The 25123-nt window shown below is 47.9% G+C and overlaps 1 protein-coding gene across 1 annotated transcript in view; it reads left to right on the plus strand.

Annotated features, from left to right (window-relative positions):
* The window catches only part of LOC100762490 (calmodulin-binding transcription activator 1), an 831381-nt gene that overhangs the window by 424852 nt on the left and 381406 nt on the right, over positions 1–25123 (plus strand). The window contains exon 5 of the mRNA XM_027398331.2: positions 1309–1444. Coding sequence (XP_027254132.2) covers positions 1309–1444 — 136 coding nt within the window. The remainder of the gene's footprint in view (positions 1–1308; positions 1445–25123) is intronic.

Genomic DNA, 25123 nt, shown 5'->3' on the forward strand with positions numbered 1-25123 from the left:
AAGCCTTTCTATGTCTGGTGGACAGGTGCAGGTGGCTCATAGCCGGCCCCTGGGTGAGCGTGCTAGCTTCAGGCTTGGATCTTCCCACATCTGCACCTGCCGCAACTTTATTCTTGGAATGGCTTACCATAGCACCTGCTGGCAGCTGAGGGGGGGGCCTTGATTCTCTCTTTGTAAATTCCTACCCAAAATATATGACCACAGCACCTTCACACACACAGAGACACAGACACACAGACACACAGACACACACACACACACACACACACACACACACACACACACACATGGGCACACACGTGTGCACACCACTCCTCTGTTCTCTGTTGCTGAGGCATACTTCTTTGGAAAATCCAAGGTTCTGTTTGTCTTGGTACTTTTGATGTCTTATTTTGATTTGTTTCCTGACACAAGCTGAAGACACCATGTAGCCAAGAATGACCTTGAACATTCCTGACTCTATAAGTGCTGGGATATAGGCATGCAACATCATGCCCAGTTTATTACATGGTGCTAGCGATACACAGGTCCTCCTGCTTGCAGGGCAAGCACTTTACTGGCCGAGCATGACCTCAGCAGTGCATGCTCGTTTTAAACGTCACGGGAATGCACTTAGAAAAGGGGCTGCCATTTCCTAAGCTGCTGTAGCCATGGGCAGAATAGATGAGGGTTCTTGGTATATCTAAAACATCTGACAGCTGCAGCCCAAATGGGGAGGAATCAGGTACTTAGCTTGCCAGAGGAGAAGGACTGTGATGCTCGTCTGTATCCAGCAGTAATCTAAATGCAAGCAATGAATCAGGAAAGGCTGGCCCCGGCACCCAGGGCTTCTATTGGTCTGCTCTTAACGTAGTCATCTAGCGTCTGTGTTAAACTTATTTATTCCCTAATGCTGGTTGATGGATTAAAAGATGTGTAGAAAATCCTTCTACAAGAGATAAGATATTGCAGGCTGCCAAACACCCTTGGCTCTTTTTGCCCCCCCCTCTGTTTTGCCTACTTTTCGCTACTGAGCTCAGGGCCCCCACATCATATATCCTGATTAGTTTGTAGAAATTACGAAGGGGTTGTTTTTTAAAGCCTATCATTGACACATTTAATTCATTAGGTACCAAATCCACAAGCAAATTTTGGCTGGCCGTAAAACACGGTTAATCCAGGGAGCTGCAATAAAAGGTGAAAAATTATGTCCCAGCAAATGTGGAATATTGCTTTTCTGTAGAGACTTTTACTGGTCTGCGGTATCTTTCTTCATAAATTTCCCTTCTGCTTAGTTCTCTCGGTGACTTAACCATTTGTCGCTTGCAGGCCGCAGAATGGCTCCATGATCCTCTACAACAGGAAGAAAGTCAAGTACAGGAAAGACGGGTACTGCTGGAAGAAGAGGAAAGATGGGAAAACGACCAGAGAGGACCACATGAAGCTCAAAGTCCAGGGAGTTGAGGTAAAGGGCAGAAAAAGCTCTCCTGTCCCCCAGATGTCATTTCTGGGTCACAATGGAGAAATTGGAATTGCTTGTGAGCAATCTGATGCCAGTCACACTGTTAAAGGAGTTTCTGTTTGTCAAGTCCCTGTTGCTGGCACTGGCTCCGGTCCTCTTACCTCAGAGTTTCTCTTCCATTTCCTTTGGGGCTAACCATGGCAAAGTGTTCTGCCTAGGGGGTCACCGGCGTGTGGACGGGGATTGACGAGGGCCTGCGGGGTCCTCTACTGTGTTTCTGGGCACTTCAGGGCTGTGCTGGGGTGCAGGTTTCTGGGAAGACAAGTGTCATTGTGAGGAAGTACCCTCTGCAGGTGCTTTGGCCAACTGACAGTGACCTTCAGGGCTGGGCAAGTCTCCTCACGCTAATAGTTCATCTCCCTGTGTGTGTCTCAACTTCAACAGAATTAAAGATAATGACACAGGTTCTCGGGTGAGCGAGGCTCCTGCAGTGCTGGAGTGGAAAGGGATCCATAGGAATGGCTCATGAGCTGGGACAAAGTCAGCTTTGTGCTTCCTGGATGCAGCCTTGCTATTCTGGCTCTAAGTCATGGGCAACTTTAGAGAAGTCCCTTCCCTTCAGAGGGTCCCAACCAGGCATCCTCCAGGACCTCTAGTGAGCCCGTATCCTTACTAGTGCCACCAGGTATCTTACCTGCCACCCCCAAAGGGATGTGGTCAGGATACTACAGGCCAGATCTTAGAAGCTTCCCAGGATTCAACTGGCATTTCAAAGAGGTAAAGGCCGGCATCCTAGATACTGGTCATTCGAGTGTGTGGTACATCTCAGTGGACAGTGAGGACTGAGAGCCCACTTCAGTTCTGAGGACTGCCCTTGGGTACTGATGGTTTTGTGACACACTTTGTCACGATGATTTTTTTCCTGTATTAATTATGTGCTTTTATGGCTGCCAAAAATAGCATCAAATGGCTTTTATTATATTACCCCATGGAGAGAGATAACTTTCATTTTATGTGTATGTGCTTTTTTTAATATACCAATAAGAATTGTTTTATGGTGATGAATAAGGAAAGCCGCGGTATGAGAAATTCCAGTTCCCTCTCCTTTGCCTCGTGTGCAGTTTAATTGACTGCGTGGAACATTAATGTGCAGATTACCAAACGCGCCGCTGGAAAGAACCATCTCCAGCGTTTTGACCAGGGTCCTGCTAATACATACGCATTAGCCCTTCTTTCAGGGAGCCCAGAGAGTTGGGGCTTGTGCTCTGGGGCTGGGGGGGAGAGTTCTTACCACCCCACAATGGAAGAATAGGTAGAGACAGAGAGAAAGCTTGGGTGGGGACCAAGAGAATAGAAGCTGCTTATGCAGGGACATAGAGAGCCTGCAGGAATTCACACTAAACCTCGGCAAGCAGCCCCCGTGCCTGGAGGCCTATGGTATATTTCATCTTTAGTAATACGTAAATCAGGAAGTCCTGGTTGTAAGTAACAGCAGGGTGGGATCCGTCCTCGGCAGTAGCTTGGAAGCCCAGGGAAAAAAAAAGCCACCGTGTTCATTTTCTTCCCTCTTGTTATAAATTAGAATTGTCACCGGATGGAATGAGAATGATTTATGGCTATTTTTAGGCCATATTTATGTTGGGAGTTATTTGTGGCGCTCAGCCTTGCAGACTACAGCCTGGCTCCTTGGATGTGGAGGAGGGGGACACGCAGATAAGAGAGGGCCATCACTGGCCTGCTGGCCATGAGCAGCCCCGTGAGTGGCAGGACCGAGAGGCCTCCGTGGCAGTGCCTTGGCCAATGACATTGCCTTTGTTCCTGGGTTTTGGAGAGGGAGGCCACCTCCCGCTGAGTTTCATGCTGGCTGCTCTTTCCCGTTGCACTTAGAGTATCATCCCACTGAACCAGGCCAACAAGTACTGCTTTTGTGCACTCTCTGCAGAGAAAGGGGGAGGTCTACTCACTGCCCACGAACTCGTAGCTGGACCAAGAAGGCAGCCATGTTTTGCACATAATGCTCATTAGTGGTGTAGAGAAGTGTGAAAAGCTTTGTGTCCTCGGGAGTCCAGGATGGGCTGCATCGGCCAGAGATGCTTCTTGGACTAGGTGGGGTGTGAAATGAATTCTTGGAAGCTCGGGAGGGTTGTGTGTATGCGAATAATTGACATGTTGTTTTACAGTCTGTCACTTAATACCGCCAGCTAAGCTGGGTCTACGTTGTCTTCTGACCATGTTTAAATGATGCTATTATATGCCTCTGTGTGCATACTAAGCTGGCCCCTGGACCTGGAGAAGCCTCCTGGGCTGCTAGCATCATCATCACCACCTGACCAAGTATCCTTACACACAGGTCTTCTTGGGCACATTGGCAGTCTGGACCAGGAATTGCTGGGTGTGAGAGTTTCAGCTTTGCTAGACAATGCCATGTAGGCATCAGGTGTGGTTAGGCACACCCCTAAGCGGGCAGCTTCCCCTACAGTGCCAAGTTGCTCTTGAGTGACTGTTTTAATTACATGCCTATCAGCACAGCAAATGACCTCTTCTCTATGCCCTCTGGCACGCTGGTCCTCAGAAGTTGGTACCATGTGCAATGTGAATTCCAGTTTCCCCCTCTTGTTTGTGGAAATGGGCTCCTTCTTGTCGAAGTAATTGCCTTTCCACGGTTACGGAATTTTAAATAGCCCAGAGGAAGGGCTTTTTGGCAATATCGGCTTCCACACTTGGTCAGTGGTATGCCTCTGTTAGCCATCATCTGGAGCAGGGCTGGGAATCCCAATGGGTAGCCTTCGCCAGCTGCAAGGGTGCTGTACACTAGGCTTCACAGTCTGGAGCCTGCTTCCTGCCTGTGGATTCATCAGGCTGGTCCTTGTGTCCCCCAAGCCCCAGTCCCCGCCCGTGTCCCCCCCTCCCCCCGCTAGATGGACGGCCAGGGTTTTAGAGTTGTGAATTCTTTATTATTCCAGTGGGTTTCCTCCATTCAAGGGCATGATAAAGACATCTGGGTCTATCATTTAACATATCACTTGATATAAGCCTTACCCGAGGGCAGGAAAACTTCCAGCAAGCCGGAGGAAAGCTCACTTCTGGTTCTTTTTGTTCTTGGGGGCTGTGGCCTTCACCCACATCAATTTCCTCAGCTGAGTACAGGGGGCATGGGGCACAGGGTGCGGCAGCAGCAGCTTTTGAAGCTGACTGGCTGTTAGTTAGCAATCAGCTGTCTTGTCTGGGAGACAAGGAGAAGCCTGCTCAACAAGCTTCGGGGATGACAAAGCTGGCAGGAGGAGAGTGAGCGGGGCTGGGATGTCAGGTATCACAAACGAGGCCGGGGCAGGTCTGAAGTGGGTCCTGCCCCCAAGCTGACTCCTGTCTGCCCATCTGGTGTTGCCTAGGAAGCGGTTGCTGTAGAGATCACTATGCCAACTTCACGCTTGTCAGGTGACAGCAGCCATCAGCCAGGGCGAGCCTTCTGGAAAATCCCTTCCCAAGTCTCTGGCCCTCTTCTCTGGCTGTCAATGATGGCAGGTTACTTTATACCAAATCACCCTTCTCCACAGACTCCTGGTATGTCCCATAGCCAGACCAACTCTCAGCTCTTCATCTCCAGGGAGACAGGAGCTGTACCCTCAGTGTGTAGACAATCACGAGTTTATAAGTCTCCCATGCAAAAGGCATACTGGTTTTGTCTGGTTCTCCTAAAAACATCTGGCCAGAACACGTATTCTTACCTGTCCCATATCTGGAGAGGTCAGGCCTTCAGAGAAAGGGGTCCTTAAGCCCCAGAGCTGGGACTGGAGCCTGAGAGTTCCAGGCTTTAAGATTAACCATTGTCCCCGGCACTCGGGGTGATCTTAGGCTTTCAGGTTAGCCCAGCCCGTGCTATTCAACTTGTGTGGTCCATCCTTCAGACACTTATTGGGTGCTTGTCACCCACCAGTATTGTGACAGGTACTGAGGGGTACAGGGGTATAGGGGTGCAAAGAAGGGTGTGTGGTCCCTAGTCTTTGGAGGAGACAGAATCTTAGGGTTTTGATGTGTGCTGAAAGAATTCCAAGGTCCTGTGTGGGAAATGTAGGTAACATTGAAGGCAGACCCAGTTTTAGGGTAGCAGCATGTGGGGGGCGGGCAGGAAGCACAGTGATCTCTTCAGGCGACAGATAAAGGTTGGGAAATACACGGGCAATGGTAGCATCAATTAGAAACAGTCCGTGGAACTGGTGGCATGTGGGTATTCTCCCCAGCCTTGGCTGTTGCGGTAAATCTTTCCTACTGCCACATGTGCACTTTCCGCCAGCCGCCCGCTCGAGTTAGGGCCCAAATTAATGCACAGAGAGACTTGTATTAGGTACAATGCTGCTTGGCCAATGACTAGGATTCTCATCTGTTAGCTCAGTCTTAACTATCATAAATCTATATATTTTATAAGACTTATCTTATAGAGGATGCCTTTCGCTGGCGCCCTCTCTTGCCAGTGGCTCACATGGCGCCGCTGGAGGAAGAGCGGAGGGGAGTTTGGACACCTCTCTTGGCCACACTGGATATCTGCTTCCTGTGTGCCTGGACTATTGCATAAGCCTTTTCATGGGCAGGTATAATCATCCCCCCATCCCCCACCCAGGTAGAGACTCAGTGACAGACAGAAGTACAATTCTACCAATACCCAACATGGGGGAAACCAAAGAGTTTATTGTGCTTACTGACAGGGCAAGGGTGAGAGGGTGCTTCGGTAAGTTCGGGTCACCACAAAGCAGCCACACCACCAGAAATTTATGGATGATGACTTCCCCATAGCAGCACAGCTGTAGCCCCCCTCTGCCGTTAGCCTCCCACAGTCTATATTTTGCAGCCCCTCCAGACCACGAGGTCACGTTGCTGGGGCAGAGGTGCAGCGGCCATCACCAGCTCTAAGGTGGGGGGGTCTTGTGACTCTCCCCATTCCTCCTACACAGTAACTTCAGCAGGCCTGATCTGAGGGGTGACTTGCGAAGTCTCGGCTGCTCTGATGAAGACGATAATGGCTCCTGTGCTCGGAGGACAGTGTTCCTCTCCAGGACCCTCTGCTCTGATCTTAAGATGTCCCATGGTAGAGACAGTCTGCCCTTTGGGGTCAGTGAACAGGTCTGGTATTGAGTACAGTGGGAGACCTGACCCCACCCTGCTTCCTACAAAGCCCATCCTTCTTTGATGAGATTCTGTGATGAGGGGGTGCCTGGCCTGGACCATCCCTGGGTGGAAATGCCAGTCCATTTCCTCCGACTGTCACTTTCCGATGTGAACGCTTTGCTGATCTGTTTGTGCTGCCTGGGAAGAACCTAGTGTCTCTCACTTGTCCATTAACTGCCTTAAAGCTGGAAGGCCGGCGTTGGCGCAGCAGTGGCTGTAATGAGGTTACGTTTGGGGACTCGTCCTCATTAGAATGGTGTTCTTTATTTGAGCACTTAGGCCACATATTAAAAAAGAAAAAAAAAAGTACCTCTTTCGAAGGCAGAAGCGATATTGTAGTTACTGCATTAGGAATTAACAGGGCATGAAATAACCGCCTCGTGGCAGAGCCAGATCACTTCAGCTCTGTTCCCAGCCATAAGATAAATAGGTATCTTGCTTGCAGCTGATGGGAAATGCTCGAAGTAGCCAGCCTAAACAGGTCTGGTGCCCAAATCAAGTTTGGGAGACAGCAGTGAATAGATAAGGAGGGAAACAGGCTAATGAAACAGGGGAGCCCCAGGGCCTCCGAGGGGCCAGCAGCCTGCCTGTGCCACTGTGTACATTTGACAGAGAGTCTCTGCTTTCAGTAAAGAGTTGTGTTTGATCCGTTATTTCCCGTAGGCCCACCATGCACCGACACCATCCCTCATGCAGACCGTGTTTCTTCCTGTGTCGTGACTTTTGGGTCTTCCAGGGTTCCACCCTGATCATCTCCTGCCAGAGGGAGCACCCCCTCCTCCTGCTGCCCTCAGCTTCACCCATGCCTTTCTTAGAGGAGTGTTCCCTTTGATGTGTCTATATGTCCAATACACAGATGGCTGGTTACTTTATGTCTTCTATGCTGTAAGCGTCTGTGGGGTGTCTGGACATTGGGGACTTCAGGGGTTGGGTATGGTGGAAGAATGTCATGCTTGGCAATGTTCAGAAACCAAGCCCGTTGTTTCCATATGGTATGGTCAGTGAGCCCTATAACCCTTCTGTTTCTGCTCTCCCTGCCCTGGGAGTTACAGATGTGTGTACCATGCCTGGTTTTTTATGTGGGTGTTGGAGATCTGAACTTGGGTCTTCATGCTTGCATAGCAAGCATTGAACAGCTTATTCTTTTTTATTCTTTTTTACAAAGATAATTTTTATTACTTTCAATTATGTGCATGTGTGGGAATCTTTATGTGGGTTTGTGCACATGAGTGCAGTGTCCTTGGAAACCAGAGCCAACAGATTCCCTAGAGCTAAAGAGCTAAAATTGTAGGCAATTGCGAGCTCTTACATGAGGGTGCTGGAAACTTCTCCAAGTGTAGCAAGTGCTCTTAACCATAGAATCTCTTTGGCAGCTTATTATCCAGGTTTCAGAGTACCTGGTGACCTTACTTTTCCCCCCTCCTGGAGTCTGGGAGTGAGATCTGGTGTGTGTTTGAGAAACTTTGTGGTCACCATCTTCCTTGGTAATCCTACGTAGTAGATACTTAATCTCCATTGCTTGCATAGCTGAAACTTGGAACTGGATCATGGGAGGAATAGGGAAATGATAGAAATGAGAGGAAACGAGAAGGGAGAAGAGAAAAGGAGAGAGGAGAGGAGGGGAGGAGAGGGGAGAGGAGAGGAGAGGAGGGGAGAGGAGAGGTGAGGAGGGGAGGGGAGAGGAGGGGAGGGAAGGGAGGGGAGAGGAGGGAGAGGAGAGGAGAGGAGAGGAGGAGGAGGGGAAAGGAGAGGTGAGGGGGAGGAGAGAGGGGAGGGAGGGGAGGGGAGGGGAGGGAGAGGAGAGGAGGGGAGGGGAGAGGAGAGGAGAGGAGGGGAGGGGAGGGGAGGGGAGGGGAGAGGAAGCTCCTGAAGCTCACTTGCCAGCAAGTCTAGCTGAAACCACCAGCTGCAGGATCAATGAGAGACCCAGTAAATAAGATGGAGAGGGATAGAAAGAATTCTGATATCGACCTCTGACCTCCACATGCTTCTGCATGAGCTACCATGTCTCAACCACATACATAAGACTGGTGCCTGATTAAGGTAAACAATAAATATTGTTTTAGTCCAAGTACAACTCAAAATATTTCATAGGGGATATTTGTGGCAAAATGGTAACTGCCATGCTTTTGAAGTCACATCGAATTGGCTCCTGTTACTTACCTGGTAGCTCTTCTGTCATGATCACAGTTTCCTTTGTGTCCTGCAGGACTAGTCTGCTTTGGGTTCTGCTGTCACTGAGGACACGAGGGCCAGTCAGCATCATCTGCTGTCTCTGATGAGCCACTCAGTTCCCGGGGTGGGCTTCTGGAGTGGAGGTATAGCATCCATCATGGAGCCCAGGGCTTCCTCAGTGGTGCTGGAACAACAGCTTGTAGATAAAGATGTGCCATAAAGACCTTAAAGGATACGTGACTCTTGTTTCTATTAAATGGTGATATGAAATGTCCTGTAAATCTAATTTGAGCCTTAGTGAGCTGGACCCTTCCTTGTGGAGGCAGCTCGGCACACCATCAACTGGAGCGGCTGAACTCATGTTTAATTTTTATCCTAATGGTTCCTGAAGGTCCTTTCAAGTTAGTCCATGAGGCCATGAGTGGGAAGTTTAGCAGATTCAATAGCAACCACATAAACCCTTGACTACCATTATCAAATGGCTCTTTTCTGCCTGAAACACTACAAAGAACTCAGGATGAGGGCTACCCATGTCCTTGTAACCACCATCATTATCTCATGCAGAGCTGGGCATGCATTTGAGAAAGTGCTATTGTATTTGTCTCTTGGTGGACAGTCACACATACGTGCAATTGCTTGTTAGGTGGGGAATACCTCTGTCCTTCACTTGACTGAGTGGCAAGTTGGTCTTCCAGTTCCTAGCATTGCCAGGCACTGGCATACCCACGCTTTGGGATATGTCCTGTAGGCTCGAGTCTCTAATCTGCTGCAGGAGAACTTCGCTGATGCTCTTGGTCAGCAAAGGGAAGACAGAAGATGTACGTTCTGCATAGTATCCTGGCCATAGGCTCTTAGGCTGTTTCCAACACCCCAGTCACAGTTGTGGGGAAAACAGAGGGACGGGTAAAGGGGGGAGATAGAAGAGATACTGATGAACCAACAAGGAGGGGTAGCCTTTCCTCTCTCTGCCTAGGTCGAGGTTCTTGGATGGTACCAGCTGGTTCTTACATTCTGGGTGGTCATGTGGTTTTGACTGTTGATCTCACCTTATCTGTCTCCCTGGAAACCAAGCCAGAATGGGAGGCAGGAAGTAGATGACTACATAGGAGAGCTTTTGTGTGTCTTGAGGTTTGCTCCTGGCTGTTAGGTAGCCTTCCATGTCTATTTCTATGACTCTGTTACAATCCTGGGGAAGGGTGGTTGTCATCCAAGGGCTCATATCCTACTCTGGCTAATCTGGGGCCAGTGCAGGAGTCACAAATTTAGTTCACTTTGTGTCTTGCCTGACTGCTCACAAGTGAGCTATAGACCACAAGGTCCACATCACCCTAGAAGACTCACAACCTGTAGGCCTTTCTGCCCCATCCCAAGTTCATGGGTCTCCCATATGACTCCCATATCCCTTTATTATGCAAATCACCCCTTAGTCCTTCATCTTGCAGCTGGCAGGGTCCTATCTGGGTGTCTCATCCCAAGCTCCCAGATGGCTTAGCAGTTAAGAACACTGGCTGCTCTTGCAAAGGACTCACACAAGCTTGGTTCTCAGCATCAATATGATGGTGCCCAGCCATCAGACACTCCAGCTCCAGGGGAGCCAGTGCCCCTTGTTACCAGGCACACACAAAATGCACATGTATACAAGAAGGCAAAACACTCATGCACATAAAATAAAGTCAGTCTAAAAATTCTTTGAATGAGTTTTGTTCTGGCTTGAGGGAAAAAGTCAAAAGGAAAATTTCATGAGTCAGTGTGACAATTTGTTACTTGACTGCCGGCACCTTTTAAAAATCTCTAAATTCTCTGATGGTGTGGTCGAACCTGCCATTCCTCAGTGGCCCTTGGCAAAGCAGGAGAAGAATACCAATTTTCTGAAGCAGAAGACATCAGCTGGCACTGACCCACAGCCTTCTGGGGACACAGTCCTGCCCATGTCCTCCACTTCTGAATAGGAACCCTATATCTCTGGCACAGCAGCCCCGCTCTTGGCATGACACTTTATAGATATTTGGTGCTCAACTAAATATTGTTCGAACAAATCTTGAGTTGATGGAAGTTTTCTTCTTGTTAAGGTCCAAGAAGAAAATATTTTTAAAATTTCGATGTGTGGTATATGCATGTGTTTGTGTTCGTGTGTGTGTGTTCGTGTGTGTGTGTGTGTGTGTTCGTGTGTGTGTGTGTGTGTGTGTGTGTGTGTGTGTGTGTGTGTGTGTGTGTGTGTGTGTGTGTGGACTAGATAGAGGTCAGTATCAGGTGTCTGCCTTGGTTCCTAGCCACCTTAATCATTAAAACTGAGCTAGCTGGCCAGTGAGCCCCAAAGCCTCCTATCTCTCTCCTCTGCCTTCCCTCTGAGTGTTGGGATTGCAAGCTTATACCACTCAGCCCTTTACATGGGGATCAAACTAGGTCCTTACACTCACATAGCAACATTATACAGACTGAGGCATCTTCCCAGCCTTAGACAGAGAACATTTTTGGTTCTGTGATTGGTTAGTTTATCTGAACATTTCAACTCTACCTTTCATGATGCCCCAGGAATGGGCAGGGCTGTGCTTTAACACAACTTTATTTACAAACATGCACTGTGGGGTAGATTTAGAGTGTGAGCGCCATCCATTGCCTCTCTTGGATTGTGACAGTAGTTTCTAGAAGGGGTAAGGTACTGTGAGAGCTGGCAAGAGTTTGTGGTGGATTGTCAAAGACCAGGAACCCTTCAAGGACTTAAGTGCAAGCTGTGCTGTGCTCTCATACCCATGTTTTTAGGCTGACACTGTCTGTGATGTGTGTGTATGTGTTCATGTAAGTGATTGTGGGCATGCACAGAGCATGTGTAGAGGTTCTGGCCTTCATACTTATTTGAGGTAGGGTAGTTGGTTGCTCACTGGGTAGAGACTAGCCCTCTGTCACTAATGTATATGCCAGAGTAGCTGGCCAGAGAGTCTGTAGGAATTCTCCTGTCTCCACTCAATCTTGCCACACAGTTGGAGGATCTTCATTTTCTTTCTTTCTTTCTTTCTTTCTAATGGCAGAAGGTCTGCATGCCATATGCTTTATTTATCTCATGCTAAGTTACCTCTAGCCTGAGAAAGTCAGGAAAAGGTCTCTTGAAAAAACCCCTTGAAAGCAGGACTCCCTATTGCCCCATTTTTCCTTGAACCCCGGTGCTACCTTGGAGCATCACAGGAGCCCCAGGCAAGTCTCTGGGGTGACGAGTGATTCCATGCACTGGGACAATAGATACCAGGATGTGCCTCCGCCACACTGGGTGGGTTAAAGGTTGTCCCAGAGCTGGAGAGATGCATCCTTGGACCTAAGTGCTAGGTGGTATGTTGCACAGTCCTCCCTGGAATAGTGACCATGGAGAGGGACAGATGTAATCTGTCCCCTGCTTAAGTACTTACGTGACAGCATGAAGAAATGACAAAGGTACTTTTCTTCTTTGCTGCCACGATTTACGTGCAGTTTTTGATGGATGCAAGAAGTAGACATTTATTACAAAAGCCTAAGAAACGTCGGCTCCTCGCGAATTGATTATTTAGAATTTATTTTATTAAATATTCTAGGTGGTGCAAATAAACCAAAGCTCTGAGGGTGTGCAGCTTAATGATTCATGAACCTTTGCTGGTGATAGGGAAATCAAAGATTGGACCTGCCATTTCCGAAGAATACAGATTATTATTAGATCTGGAATGGGCCTCTCGAGAAGCTTCCTTCAGGGAACACACGTATCAATAATTTTTTCTCTATGCAAGGTTCCTAATGCTTCACTTATGGAAACATAAATCCCACAGCAAGTGGCTGTGGGGTCTCCCTCCCTTTGGTCCCCGCGTCCTTCATTTACAGACGACAATTCTTCATCCCTTTGTTGGCGAGTTGAGTTCCTGGTGACTTGATCTCCTTAGTTATTTGCTCCTATCTAACTTTCCTTTTGCATCTTGTGTGTGTGTGTCATGCCACAGTGAGGGGACTACCGTAGCTGTTGGTCTTAGCCTTCCACCTTGTCTGAGGCAGGGTCTTTTGTTGTCAGTTCCTTCTATATGCACCAACCTAACTGGGCCTTGAGCTTTGGGGGACTCTCCTGTCTCCACTTCTGATCTTGCCGAGGGAGTGCTGGGATTGTAGACACGTGCCACCATGTCTGGGCTTTAGGTGGGTTCTTGGCATTTAAACTCGAATTTTCATGATTGCATGACAGGCGCTTTAAACGGAGCCGCCTCTCCAGCCACCCTTTTCAACTCTCACCATGACGAGGCTCTGCCCGCGTAGGCCTTCAGTGCTGGAAGTGTGTGCAGGGGTCCAGTTTGTGTGAGCTTATGTCCCCTTTGCTTGCAGTGTCATGAATGTACGTCAACTTCTTGGAGGACTCTGTGAGCACTGTTAGATCTTGGAACTCAAATAGAAATGAGGCTGTAGAGTGTTTCCCCAGAAGCCAGCGGGGCAGCAGAGCTCGTGCAGGTCTAGGACAGGGATGGGTGCTCTGTCCACTTGTCTTGGGGCTGCATTAGTTATTGTCTGATGTTGTGATAAAACCCCATGACCAAGATCACCTTATGGAAGAACAAGTTTATTTTGTCTGACGGTTCCAGAGGGAGAGTCCATAATGATGAGAGAGGCGTGGCAGGCAGCAGGCAGCTAGGGCAGGACACTGAGGATAGCAAGTAAGCAGAGAAAGCAAACTGGAAGTGTGGAAAGGCTATGTAGGATCTGTGAAAGCCCTGCATCGGTGATATACTTCTCCCGGGAAGGCTCCACCTCCTACCGGTACCGTAACCTCCCCCAAAAGTGCTGCCAGCTGGGGGCCAAGTGTTCAGATGCCTGAGCCTGTGGGTGGTCTTGCTCATTCAAATGAGCACAGGGGCTCTGCACATTCTCAGATCACAGCGAGCAGGGCAGGTTAGGTCCAACTGCTGAAGACCATGCAGTGTGTCTGTCCAGCCTGCCGCCTTGGAGCAGACGGTGTTCCCAGATGACTTAGTGAGCAGCGGATCACAAAGCCATGGTCAGTGGGATTCCCAAGGGTTTTGCTGCATCTGATTGCTTGAGGTTTAAAGTGCTCCATGATTCCTTTTTCTTTCAAAGTATCAGTCAGACACTGGGCACAGGGACCTCTTCCATACCCGGCTGCAGGAACTGTGGGAAGGACAAGACGTCACCCCCATGTGTCTGCTGCTCAAATGAATGTCTGATTCTTGCACATGGCATAAGACGCTGACATTATACTTAACCACACCCTCCCTGATTCCGGCATGTGCTTTTATGTATGTAATTAGACTTATGTGATAATTTAATGTCTTGTGAGGTGTGAGTTCCCCAAAGAACACAACCTGAACCTCTCTGCAGCTAACTTCTCACAAACAGAATTTTGCTTTGCTTCCCACACAGCTAATTGGTCCACAAAGAAATGGTTCTTCCTGTTGCTGGAGCGACAGCTCAGTGCTTAAGTGCAATGGCTGCTCTTTCAGAGGACCCAGGTTCAATTCTTAGCACCCACATGGTGGCTCACAACCCTCTGAAACACTAGTTCCAAGAGATCGATTCAGTGTGCTCTTTTGAACTCTGTAGGCACCAGGCATGCACATGGTACATATATAACATGTAGGCAAAACACCCATAGACATAACATAAAATAAATAAATCTTTATTGAAAAAACTTGATCCTTCACAAAAAAAGAAATGGATCTTTCCACTGCTGCTACTGCTGGTGTGTGTGTGTGTGTGTGTGTGTGTGTGTGTGTGTGTGTGTGTGTGTATTTGCACATATGTGCACCAACTCCAATACATTTGTATGTGCGTGCATTTTGAGACTAGAGGTTCACATGATATCTTCCTCAGTCTCTTTGCACTGTAAGTTTTGAGCCAGAGTTCCTCTCTGAATCTGGAGTGCCCTGATTCAGCTAGTCAGTACTGGGCAGCAGCCCCCAAGGATCCTCCTGCCTCCATGTCCCCAGCAGAGGTCCCCAGCAGAGGGACTACAGACAGGTGCCATGACACACAGCATTTTTACATGAACTCTGGGGGATTGAGCCCAGGTCCTGACTCTAGTGTGGCCATTATTTAACCAACTGAGTCTTGTCCCAGATGTTGCTGTTGACTTTAACTCTTTAATTGTTGTGAGGAGTTGACAAACCAGGTGGAGCTAGGCTTTCAGTTCCTGGATGGCTAAGTGAAGGTTAGGAGGGTGGCACCCCAAATTTCTGTTTCCCACCTATGCAGGAACAGAGTCAGGCTTCTGTGTCCCTGACCTTGCCCTCTGTAGCCTCCTTCCTGGTGACGTTTGCCTTTTCCTAGAAGGTCGTTACGTAGCTGTGCTGAAGCAGCTTATTCCCCAGATTAATGAATATTTTCAGACACAAAATGTAATGTTTGGAAACGAAATGAAACAGTATTTTGTCCATACCCCCTCCCTTTCCATAACACCTGGCAATAAAATTCTCAGGCTAAATACCAGATGAGTGTGTGCTTTGTTATGTATGGCAATTCTGTCTATAACTTTTTTTTAAGCCCTCCAGATGGAAGCATGGTCTAAATGCAGAGAGGCTGAGAAGGGGAAATGAAAACAAATGCACTAAGGAATAAAGAATCTGTTTTTTATACTTTCTTTTGCAAATAGCGTTTGCAATGACATATTGTGAACGGACTGAGTTATAACGAAAACAGAAATGAAACAGAGCTCGGGGGGAGGAAGAACGATTGTTACACTCACTTTAACGGATATAATGCAGAGCAATGGTTTTTACACTCAATTAGTTTGCACATTGTGTTGGACACAAACCAGAATGTAGAATGTTTGGGGGTTTTGTTTTTACATGATTAAGGGAAAGGAGATGAAGTAAATTCTGTAAATCACCCCCTCCCCCGTTTGCCTTCCCATCTGAGATGTTTGGTTTTGTTCACCCTGGTATTAAGGAGACAAGCCTTGCAGCTGGGGAGGACATGAGCAAGCAGAGGTCCTGACCTCCAGTTCCAGATGAGACAGTCCTCCCAAAGATCCATCGCTTTTCAATAAAGGCCCGTCTTCTGCATTTTGCTGCGTAAACAAAGTGACGCACCGGCTATCTGCATTTGGCAGTTTCCAGGACCTTGCACTTTGCCCGTGAGCAAGGAGGAGCAGACATGTGACAGGGGCCAGCAGATTGCAGCTCACATTTAGGTGACAGAAGTATTTCCAAGGCTGCAAGGGTTTGGGGGTCATTCTCTCATTTCTTTTGCTTCATTATCTATCTTTGCTTCTTTAATGCCCCTAATGTGGTAATATTAAGAACGGCAGCCCGTGTTTCTGCATTGTTCACTTCGGTGTGTGTTAGTTGTGAGGGAATGTGGGCTGCTGCTGGCAGGCAGGGGCAGCAGACTTTGGGGACACAGCCTGGTGTCTTCCCGGTGACAGCTCCAGCTGCCTCCACTGGGAGCATCAGTGAATCAAGGCCATCACTGAGAATAACCGCAGAGTGTTGCTCAAACTTCCACCAGCAGGTGAGTCCCCTGGGTTCTCTGAACTGGCTGTGTGGCAGGGCCAGATCCTGCATTTAGAGCAAGTCTTTGGGCGAGGCTGATATTGTTGCTGGTGCTGGGGAATCCACTTTGAGTCGTGAGGATCAGATACCATTAGGGAGGGAAAATGGTGTCAGTCATGTCCCAGAGTAGCTGTTCAACTAATATCCCTGACAGCATTGGCTGAAAATAATTGGCACCTGGTACTGGGCTGTGCCCACAACAACTTGTGCATGAAGCTTCATTCTGCCAAAGAAGGTACACTCAAGAGCCAAAGGTCAGACTCTTGTCACTTTTGTGAGCAACAGGAAAACCCTCCTGAGTGTGGCATACTCAGCAACTCCACATCTGATATTCCAAACCACCAGTGCTAATCAGAAAACAATGGGAGAAACCTGTTAGGTACAATATCCAATTATAATTATATTTTTTTTACTCCAAAAAGCACATCAAATAAATAATGCAGTTTATGTTACTTCTAGAAAATGCAGCAGCATTAGTTAATTTACATAAATTATACAACTCATTATCTTTGTTTATAAAAAGCCTTAGCAATATTTTGGCTCATGGATGGAGAAAGGGGGAGGGTATCCCAGACTTCAGTTCCATTTAGGTTTTCTGTCCCAGGAAGTCACCATTTTATTTATTTACAGAAAGCGTGTCTGTCTGGCAGACCCTTCGGAGGGCTGCCCCTTTTTTCATGATGAATGGGCTGCCTTGTACTTACCTTTTGTGCATAAAAAAAGAAGGCAGAGAAAATTGGAGTGAATTTATCCAAGCATCAGAAGGAAGCTTGGAGTGTCAGGCGCCTGTCTCTGGGCTGCCACACCCGCGGCTGGGGTAGGGGATCTGGGGCTGGGGCATCTTGGGTCTCCTTGCCAGTTTTTCCTTGGAAATTCTGGCAGGTTGAGACTAGGCAACAAGGAGGTGACTCTTCTGACCTGTCACCTATGGATGGCCACAGACCAGAAACTACATGTCACACGTGGCTACAGAATGTCTGAACCATGACTTGACCCTATTCTGTGACATGGTGTAATGGTAGAATCCATTCTTAGTATGAAGCAAGCCATGTCCAGTACCCCAGGGCTGGGGTACAGCTGAGTGAAGTTCTTGCCATTGGAACATGAGAATCTGAGTTTGGTCCCCAGAAGCTACAGGAAAAACCTGGGGGTGGTTACTCTTACTTGTAATTTGAACGCCGGGGAGAATGGAGCTGGGCAGATCCCTGGGACTCGCTGGCCAGCCATCCAAGCCCAGTTTGTGAATGAGTGCCAAGCCAAGTGAGAGAGCCTGTCTCAATAAGTCAAGGTAGATGGCACCGGGGGAACGACACCTGGGGCTGATTTCTGGCCTCTTCATGTGTATGCACACATGTGCAATCAACACACACGCACACGCACACGCACACGCACGCACACGCTCGTAACATCTGTAGGCGCAATAAAACATCTATTCTTAGAAAACTTCAATCAAACTTAAGACGCTCTTGACCATACACCTCCCGCATCCACCTCCCTCCAGCTCCTCCGAGTCCCGACCCATCTCCACATCCTAAGTTCAGGGGTCATGCGTGGGGGAAGGGCTGCTCACTGGGGCACAGGCAGCCTACCAATGACCACCCCAGAGAAAAAATGACTCTTCCTCCCCCACTGAGTGTTGCCTTCCTTATCACTTCGCTGTTGTCACAGAACATTATAAACACAGCTTATATCCTCTACCGAGATATATGGGACTGGGGACGGGGCGGCTGGAAGCCCAGCTGCCTCTTCCGCAGCCCGTGATTTAGATTCTGACTCTGATTCTCCTCCCAGCCCTGGATCAGGCTTTGCCTCACAATCAGGGACTTAGGATGCTTCGCAGAGAGAAGGGAAGGTCTTGTCTGAGGGTTTGGTTGGAGATTTGAAGGGCACTCAGGAGAACAACATGATAGAAGAAAATGGAGCTTCCTTCCCTAGAGAGCGCTTGGCTGCTGCTTGCAGCTTAAATATTAAAGCCTTTGCTGGTGGATGGAGGAGCCCAGGTCCCAGGTTGCTTGGGAGGGAAACAGAAAAATTTGAAATTCATCACTTATGCAGATGCAGTGGGGTGGAGAAGGCCAGACCTTCTGGAGGCTTCTCTGCCAAGCTGTGTGGGATGAGTGGGTGGAAGACAAAGACAATGGGGGTGATTTCAGTGAGCAAACCTGGACCACTCTTCATGCTGGGGTTGTCTGGTCTATGGGCTTAAGCATGGTACAGATATAACTTGGGGCTATAAGGGCTGTCTGGGAGACCCTACAGGGTGCATAGGTCTAGCCTAGGACTTCAAGCTTTGCTGACATAGTACTTGGGAGGACAGAGGCTGAGATGTATGCCACTGCTCAGTTGAGGGCTGCTTACTGAATTCTTCCATCCATTCATTCAAGAAACATGACTTCAAGCCCACTGTGTGACCACTGCTTGCTATCTATGGCGACCGTACTGCCTACCCTGCTTAGTGTAGGTAGAAACAAGGGCAGGGCCCTGGGACGAGCAGGCTAAAGGGTGCACCCGCGACCCATGCTCAGATGCCAGCACTGGTTGTTGATGGTATACTAGGGTCCTGTGGACCTACCCCCAGAGCTTCCTATTGGTCAGTAGAAAGAAGAACTGCCCTTTGGTGGCTGGATCATTTCCAGAGGGCAGGACTTGATAGAGGCCAGCAGCACCTCAGATGCCCTGCTACGGCAAAGGGACAAGAGCCGGGGAGAGCGGGACAAAGGGAAGGTGGCTGGAGGAGACACGAGTCAGTTACAGGTCAGAGTTTGGATTCTGTTCCAAGAGTCCTGAGAATCCACCAAGGAGATTGTAGCTGGAGCCTGGGAGGCAGCTTTGAAAATTCTAGATGGGCAGCTCCACCTGGGCAGGAAGTTAAAGCAGGAGCCCTTGAAGAATGCTGCTCACCTGTTGGCTCTCTCAGGCTCATGCTTTGCCAGCCTTCTTATATAGCCCTGGGCCATCTGCCTAGTGAGAGGGCTGCCTGCAGTGCACAGGGCCCTCCACAAGAATTAACAATCAAAACAATGCCCATAGGCCAATCCAGCCTGAGAAATCCCCCACATGAGACTCCCTTCTTCGGTGACTCTATGCTGTGTGGAATTGGCAGTCAAAGCCAACTATGCCAGATGCCATTGATTTTTCAAAAAAGTATTTTGGATACATGTTCCCAGGCCTCCCCCACCCAACCTTAAAAATGAAGCTGAGAATCACCTCGGAGATCCAAGGGGTGGAATCAAATGCCTAGCCTTTTCTTTCTTGCATGTCTCCCCAAAAGTTCAAAGACCTTTAACAGTAACGACAACGTACTCACTGTTTCGCCCAAACCAGCTGGGACCTATGAGTAGCTGTGTTGGGTGTTAGAAAGCAGGTCACTCAGGGCTGTGTGATCTGAAGAGATAAAGGGGCAGCAGTGATCTAGCCAGAGGGGCTTTCAGGCCGCAGCGTGGGGGGGTGTGGGCAAGCAGAGCGTGGTGGTCTGGTTGAGCAGAGGAGGAGAATGGACGGGGGAGGCAGAAACTCCTCAGGTTTATAGGGGAGACTCCTGGGGATTTCCAGAAAGGGAATGGATAGAGAAACATCTCCAGGGACCTGCATGGTGGCTCCCTGAGAGCTCGTGGCTCTCACCTGTATGGGCATGAAGTGGGGTGTCACAAGGTTACTCAAACATCTCCTCCACAGGCTCATGTGTCAGAACATTTGGTCCCCAGATGATGGCACTGTTTTGGGAGGCTGTGAAACCACTAGGAGGTGGGGGTGTAGCTAAAGGAAGTGGCTCACTACAGGGTGGGCCTTGAGGTTTGTAACCTGGCCTTCAGCTTTGTTCCTTTGCTGTTTCCTGCTAATGAGCAAGTGACTTCATGGCCCTGCTGCCTCCCATGCTTTGATGTCCTGCACCCTCCGACTGTGGACCCATAAACCCTTCCTTCCTTGAGTTGCCTCTTGCAGGTGTTTGACACAAGAACTAGAAACGTTACTAATAGAAAGCTGTAAGCCATATATTCCCAGGACCCTGGGAAATGGCCAAGCTCAGACTAGCTTGTATTAACACCCGGGTATCTGTCAGAGACCCCAGAATGCACATGTGTTACTAAGAGGGCTAACCCCTCCCTGAAGTAGATTCACCCTCAAAAAAGCAGAACAGCAGACTTTCAATGAGTTGTAAGTCACGCAACGCCTGACACAGCAAAAATCCAGCATCCTTTAAAATCACGTAACAAAATTCACCATCAACAATGCATTATTCACAATGCCCTGAACTCAATAAAAGTTATTAGACATGAAAGAATCATCAAATGTGGGCTGGATCTGGGAGAAAGAAATCAGCCCACGGAAAACATATAACACAGGCGTGGAAGCCCAAGGCAAGGGCTTTGAGACAACTGTTGTAAAAGCCTCACAGATCTTTGGTTATTCGGAGTGGGGGGATGAACACAGGGAAGCAAGACTGATTAGAAAACGTAATATCCAAAGTGAAACCTCACCAAATGTGTTATCTGTGGATACATTAGGAATTACACCAAAGTTAGCAGCTCCAAGCCACTCATATCCACTAGCTCATAGTTTCTGAGGGTCAGAAACAGGCAAGAGCCTCTGACAGGGCGGTTCATGGGGCTGGGATCAAGGTGCCAGTCAGGGGCTAAGTGCTCACTGAAGGCTCGGGTAAGGAGGGTGTGCTTGTGTGAAAATTGAGGTTTTTATTAGATGTTGGACCAAGGGCTTCAGCTCTCACCTGGTCACAAGTCACAGCCACCTTCACTATATGAACTTCCTGCAGATAGAGAATGCTGTGTTCTAGTAAGAATCAAGCCCTAGTTTCTACACCTAATCATCGACATCAATCCTGTTACAATACAGTGGATGTTTCTGGTTGGTTGGAAGCAAGTCACCAGAATGTCCACAATCACCAGGCTTGGATGATGAAGGGAGACGGGTACCAGGCATTAGGTTTTATCAGGTCCATGCTAAAGTCTGGCTATCAAATAGGTCTGGTAACAGCTTAGACACTACATAAAATGAATCAGAACATAGACACAAAGCAATAAGAGCGAGCCACTGTACCTAAACCATCCAGAGAAGAAAGGATGGAGTGAAGCAGAAGAATCTTAGTGAACTTTGAAGCACATGGTCTACTGTCTATCACTGGGGGTGCAGACCATAGGGGAAGGGCATTTGAAGAGAAATGGGGTGTGGAGATGCACGCCTGCAATCCCAGCTCTCAGGAGGCTGAGGTAGGAACACAGTCCCACCTGGGCTGCACAGTGTGACCCTGTCTCAGAAGCAAATCAACAACAGACACAGGACAAAAACATTCTGAAGAAACACTGGTCAAGATCTCTCCAAATTTGATGGGAATTATAAAATTAAACAGAGCCCAGATGCTCAATGAACTGGATCATAGAATAAATGCAAAGACGTTAACACAAGCAATAAAATCAATTCCTGAACACCAGCAACGAAGAAGAAAGCTTTTAACTAGGGGGAGGGTAGGCACATTATAAAAATAAGAAATACTGCTGGTTTTTCATCCTAAACATCACAAAAGAGCAAACTGTGCAGCAAAGAGGAATCCATAGACACACCTGCCAGCCTGCGGCTCTGTACTCAGTGGACGTACTTTTCAAGAGTGACAACAATAAAAGACCTTTGTACACACACACACACACACACACACACACACACACACACACACCACACATGTCACACACATGTCACACACACATACACACACAGCACACACACACACACACATACACACACACCACACACACATGTCACACACATGTCACACACACATACACACACAGCACACACACACACACACATGTCACACACATGCCACACACACACACACACATACACACACACCACACACACATACACACACACCACACACACACCACACACACACACATGTCACACACATGCCACACACACATACACCCACACCACACACATATACACACACACCACACATACACTCACATACACACACATACACACACACCACACACACATACACACACATACACACCACACACACACACACACACACATACACACACACCACACACACATGTCACACACATGCCACACACACATAAACACACACACCACACACACATACACACACTCACATACACACACATACACCACACATACACACACCACACATGCACACACATACACATACATACACACACATACACACACCACACACACATACATACACACACATACACACATACACACACAATAAACAACAACAACACAAACAAATAAAACCTCTCAGATGAAGAACTTGCTGCTACCAGGCTGAGGCTTTATGATGGGTTCTGAGCCTTCCTAATGCTGTGACCCTTTAACACAGTTCCTCATGTTGTGGTGACTCCAACCAGAAAATTATTTTTGTTGCTACTTCCTAACTGTAATTTTGCTGCTTTTATGAATTGTAATGTAAACACCTGATATGTGACTCCCAATGGGGCTTCTACGCACAGGTTGAGAAACCACTGCCTTGAGACATCAAAAGAAACTTCTCAAATTGAAAGAAAATGTCACTGAATGAGAGTTCCTGTTTACACAAAGGGGCACCTAGCATTTCGTTGTAATTTTAAAAAATGCCACGAAGAGAAATCACACTATACAACAGGACTCACATAGGAGGATTATTGGAAGAGGAGGGAGAAGAGCAGAGAGGGGAAGAGACCAGACTCTGGGGACAAGAGTGGTGAAAGAGAAAGAGAGAGGCAGAGAGAGGAAGATGGGAGGTGGGCGGGGCCACTTTAAAAGCGAACGTAGTGAATGTGCACAGGTGGTGCTCTTAGTGGCTGCAGCTGAGGGCGCATCCTGTCAGAACCCTGAGGGCAGGTCAGCACAGATGCCTGAGCACTAACGCATCTGAAATGGCAAATACGTGGTAGATGGAAGATCTCCTCCTTCTTAGTTTTTAATGCTTTTATTAAGAATACAATTGACCAGAAGCATGAGAAAGTTAGCATTTCTCATGCTTACATCAAAAGAGAAAATCAGAGATTGATCTCACACAGTTGCCCAAAATTCCTCCAAGGAAATGAGAAAGATAAATAAAAACAAATGAGACTCAAAAAGGGTCCAGAGGAGGGCATGCTGGGTGGAGGATCCTCTTCCTCCACCTCCCTGCAGACCTCTGCCCTAGCCCAGTGTACCTGTGAGGCAAGGTGAGTCTCTCAGGACATCATTAAGCATGGATGGGCAGGGCTTTGGTCCAAAAGGATTAGTGTCTTTTCAATCAAACACATCCCAGAAGCTGGAGAGCTGGCTCAGGGGATAAGAATAGGTGTATTGTTTCCCAGAGGACCCGAGTTTGCTTCTCAACACCCACATCAGGGGGCTCACAGTCAACCAAAACTCCTGTTCCAGGGATCTGATCACATACACACACACACACACACACACACACACACACACACACACACACACACACACACACACACACTGACCTCTGGGGGCCTCCACATGCTTGTGCACACATACACGTTTTAAAAATGAAGCCAGGCGCTGGTGGCGCATGCCTTTAATCCCAGCACTCGGGAGGCAGAGGCAGAGGCAGGTAGATCTCTGTGAGTTCGAGAACAGCCTGGTCTCCAGAGCGAGTGCCAGGATAGCCTTCAAAGCTACACAGAGAAACCCTGTCTCGAAAAAAAAAAGAAAAGAAAAAAGAAAATTTTAAGGGGGGGGGGAATGTGTATCACAAAGCTCACGCTCTCTCTCCAAGGAAAGGCTAAGAGAAGCGTGACAGGAAGGTGGCCTTCAACAGGCCAGGATGGGAACCCACAACAGAAACCAGATTGGCTGGCACTGTGATCACAGGTTTCCAGTCTTCAGAACTGTGAGAAAATTAGTGTCTGTTGTCTAAGCCACACAATTCTGTGGCCTTGTGTTGTAGCAGCCAGGACAGATTGTTACAGGGCAGGTAAAAAGAGAGAGAGAGAGAGAGAGAGAGAGAGAGAGAGAGAGAGAGAGAGACTAAAGGAAGCAAAGGAGAAAATCTATAGCAATGAAAGTTAGTTCTTGTGAATCTCCAACCAAGGCAGAGGCAAAGGCAGGTGGGTCTCTGTGAGAAGATCGCCTGGTCTACATAGTGAGTTCTAGGCCAGCCAGGGCTACATAGTGAGAGCTTGTTTCAAGGGGGCGGGACAAAAAAAGCCACCAAAGCTGACAGACTGAGGTGGAGGAGAGAAGATGAGATATGAGCTATGCAAAACACTGATTCTGCTGTGGAAAACTGACAATTTCACAAAACATTAAAATTAGAGTGGCCCTATGACCCAAGGGACTAAAATTAGGGACAAATGAGAGGACATCACTGTGAACTCTTAGGAACAATGAGATTATAAAAGGAATGCTATGAATAGCTTTCTACCAACCAAGAAATGAGGTAACCAAGGTAACAATACAAACTATCCGCTGACTGTTGACTACTGTGGACCACTGAGCCATAAACGGCTCATTACATTGAAAAGGAATCTCTGCTTGTCTGACTAACAGAATTAATTGAGAGTTCAATAGCAAAACAGGTATCTAAAATATTCCCAGAGACTTGGAGACTAAACAATGATAAAGGAGAGAAAAAAATCACAAAGGAAACTAGCTAGGTAATGTTTTTAAGTAGATGAAAACTCACAGCCAAAAATAGAAAAATTGACTATGGCTAAAACCTGTGGCTACAGGGAAAGCTGGTCTTAGAAGAGGGGTTGTGGTTTTCAGTGCTTAGTCTGTGTGTGTGCATAAAAATCAATCCATTTAATTTGTATTAACAAGTGTTTAAAAGATTATGTAAGCTTTTCTGTGTATTGGGTAGAAA

This window comes from Cricetulus griseus, chromosome 2 (assembly GCF_003668045.3).
Source record: "Cricetulus griseus strain 17A/GY chromosome 2, alternate assembly CriGri-PICRH-1.0, whole genome shotgun sequence".
Taxonomy (NCBI): Eukaryota; Metazoa; Chordata; class Mammalia; order Rodentia; family Cricetidae; genus Cricetulus; species Cricetulus griseus.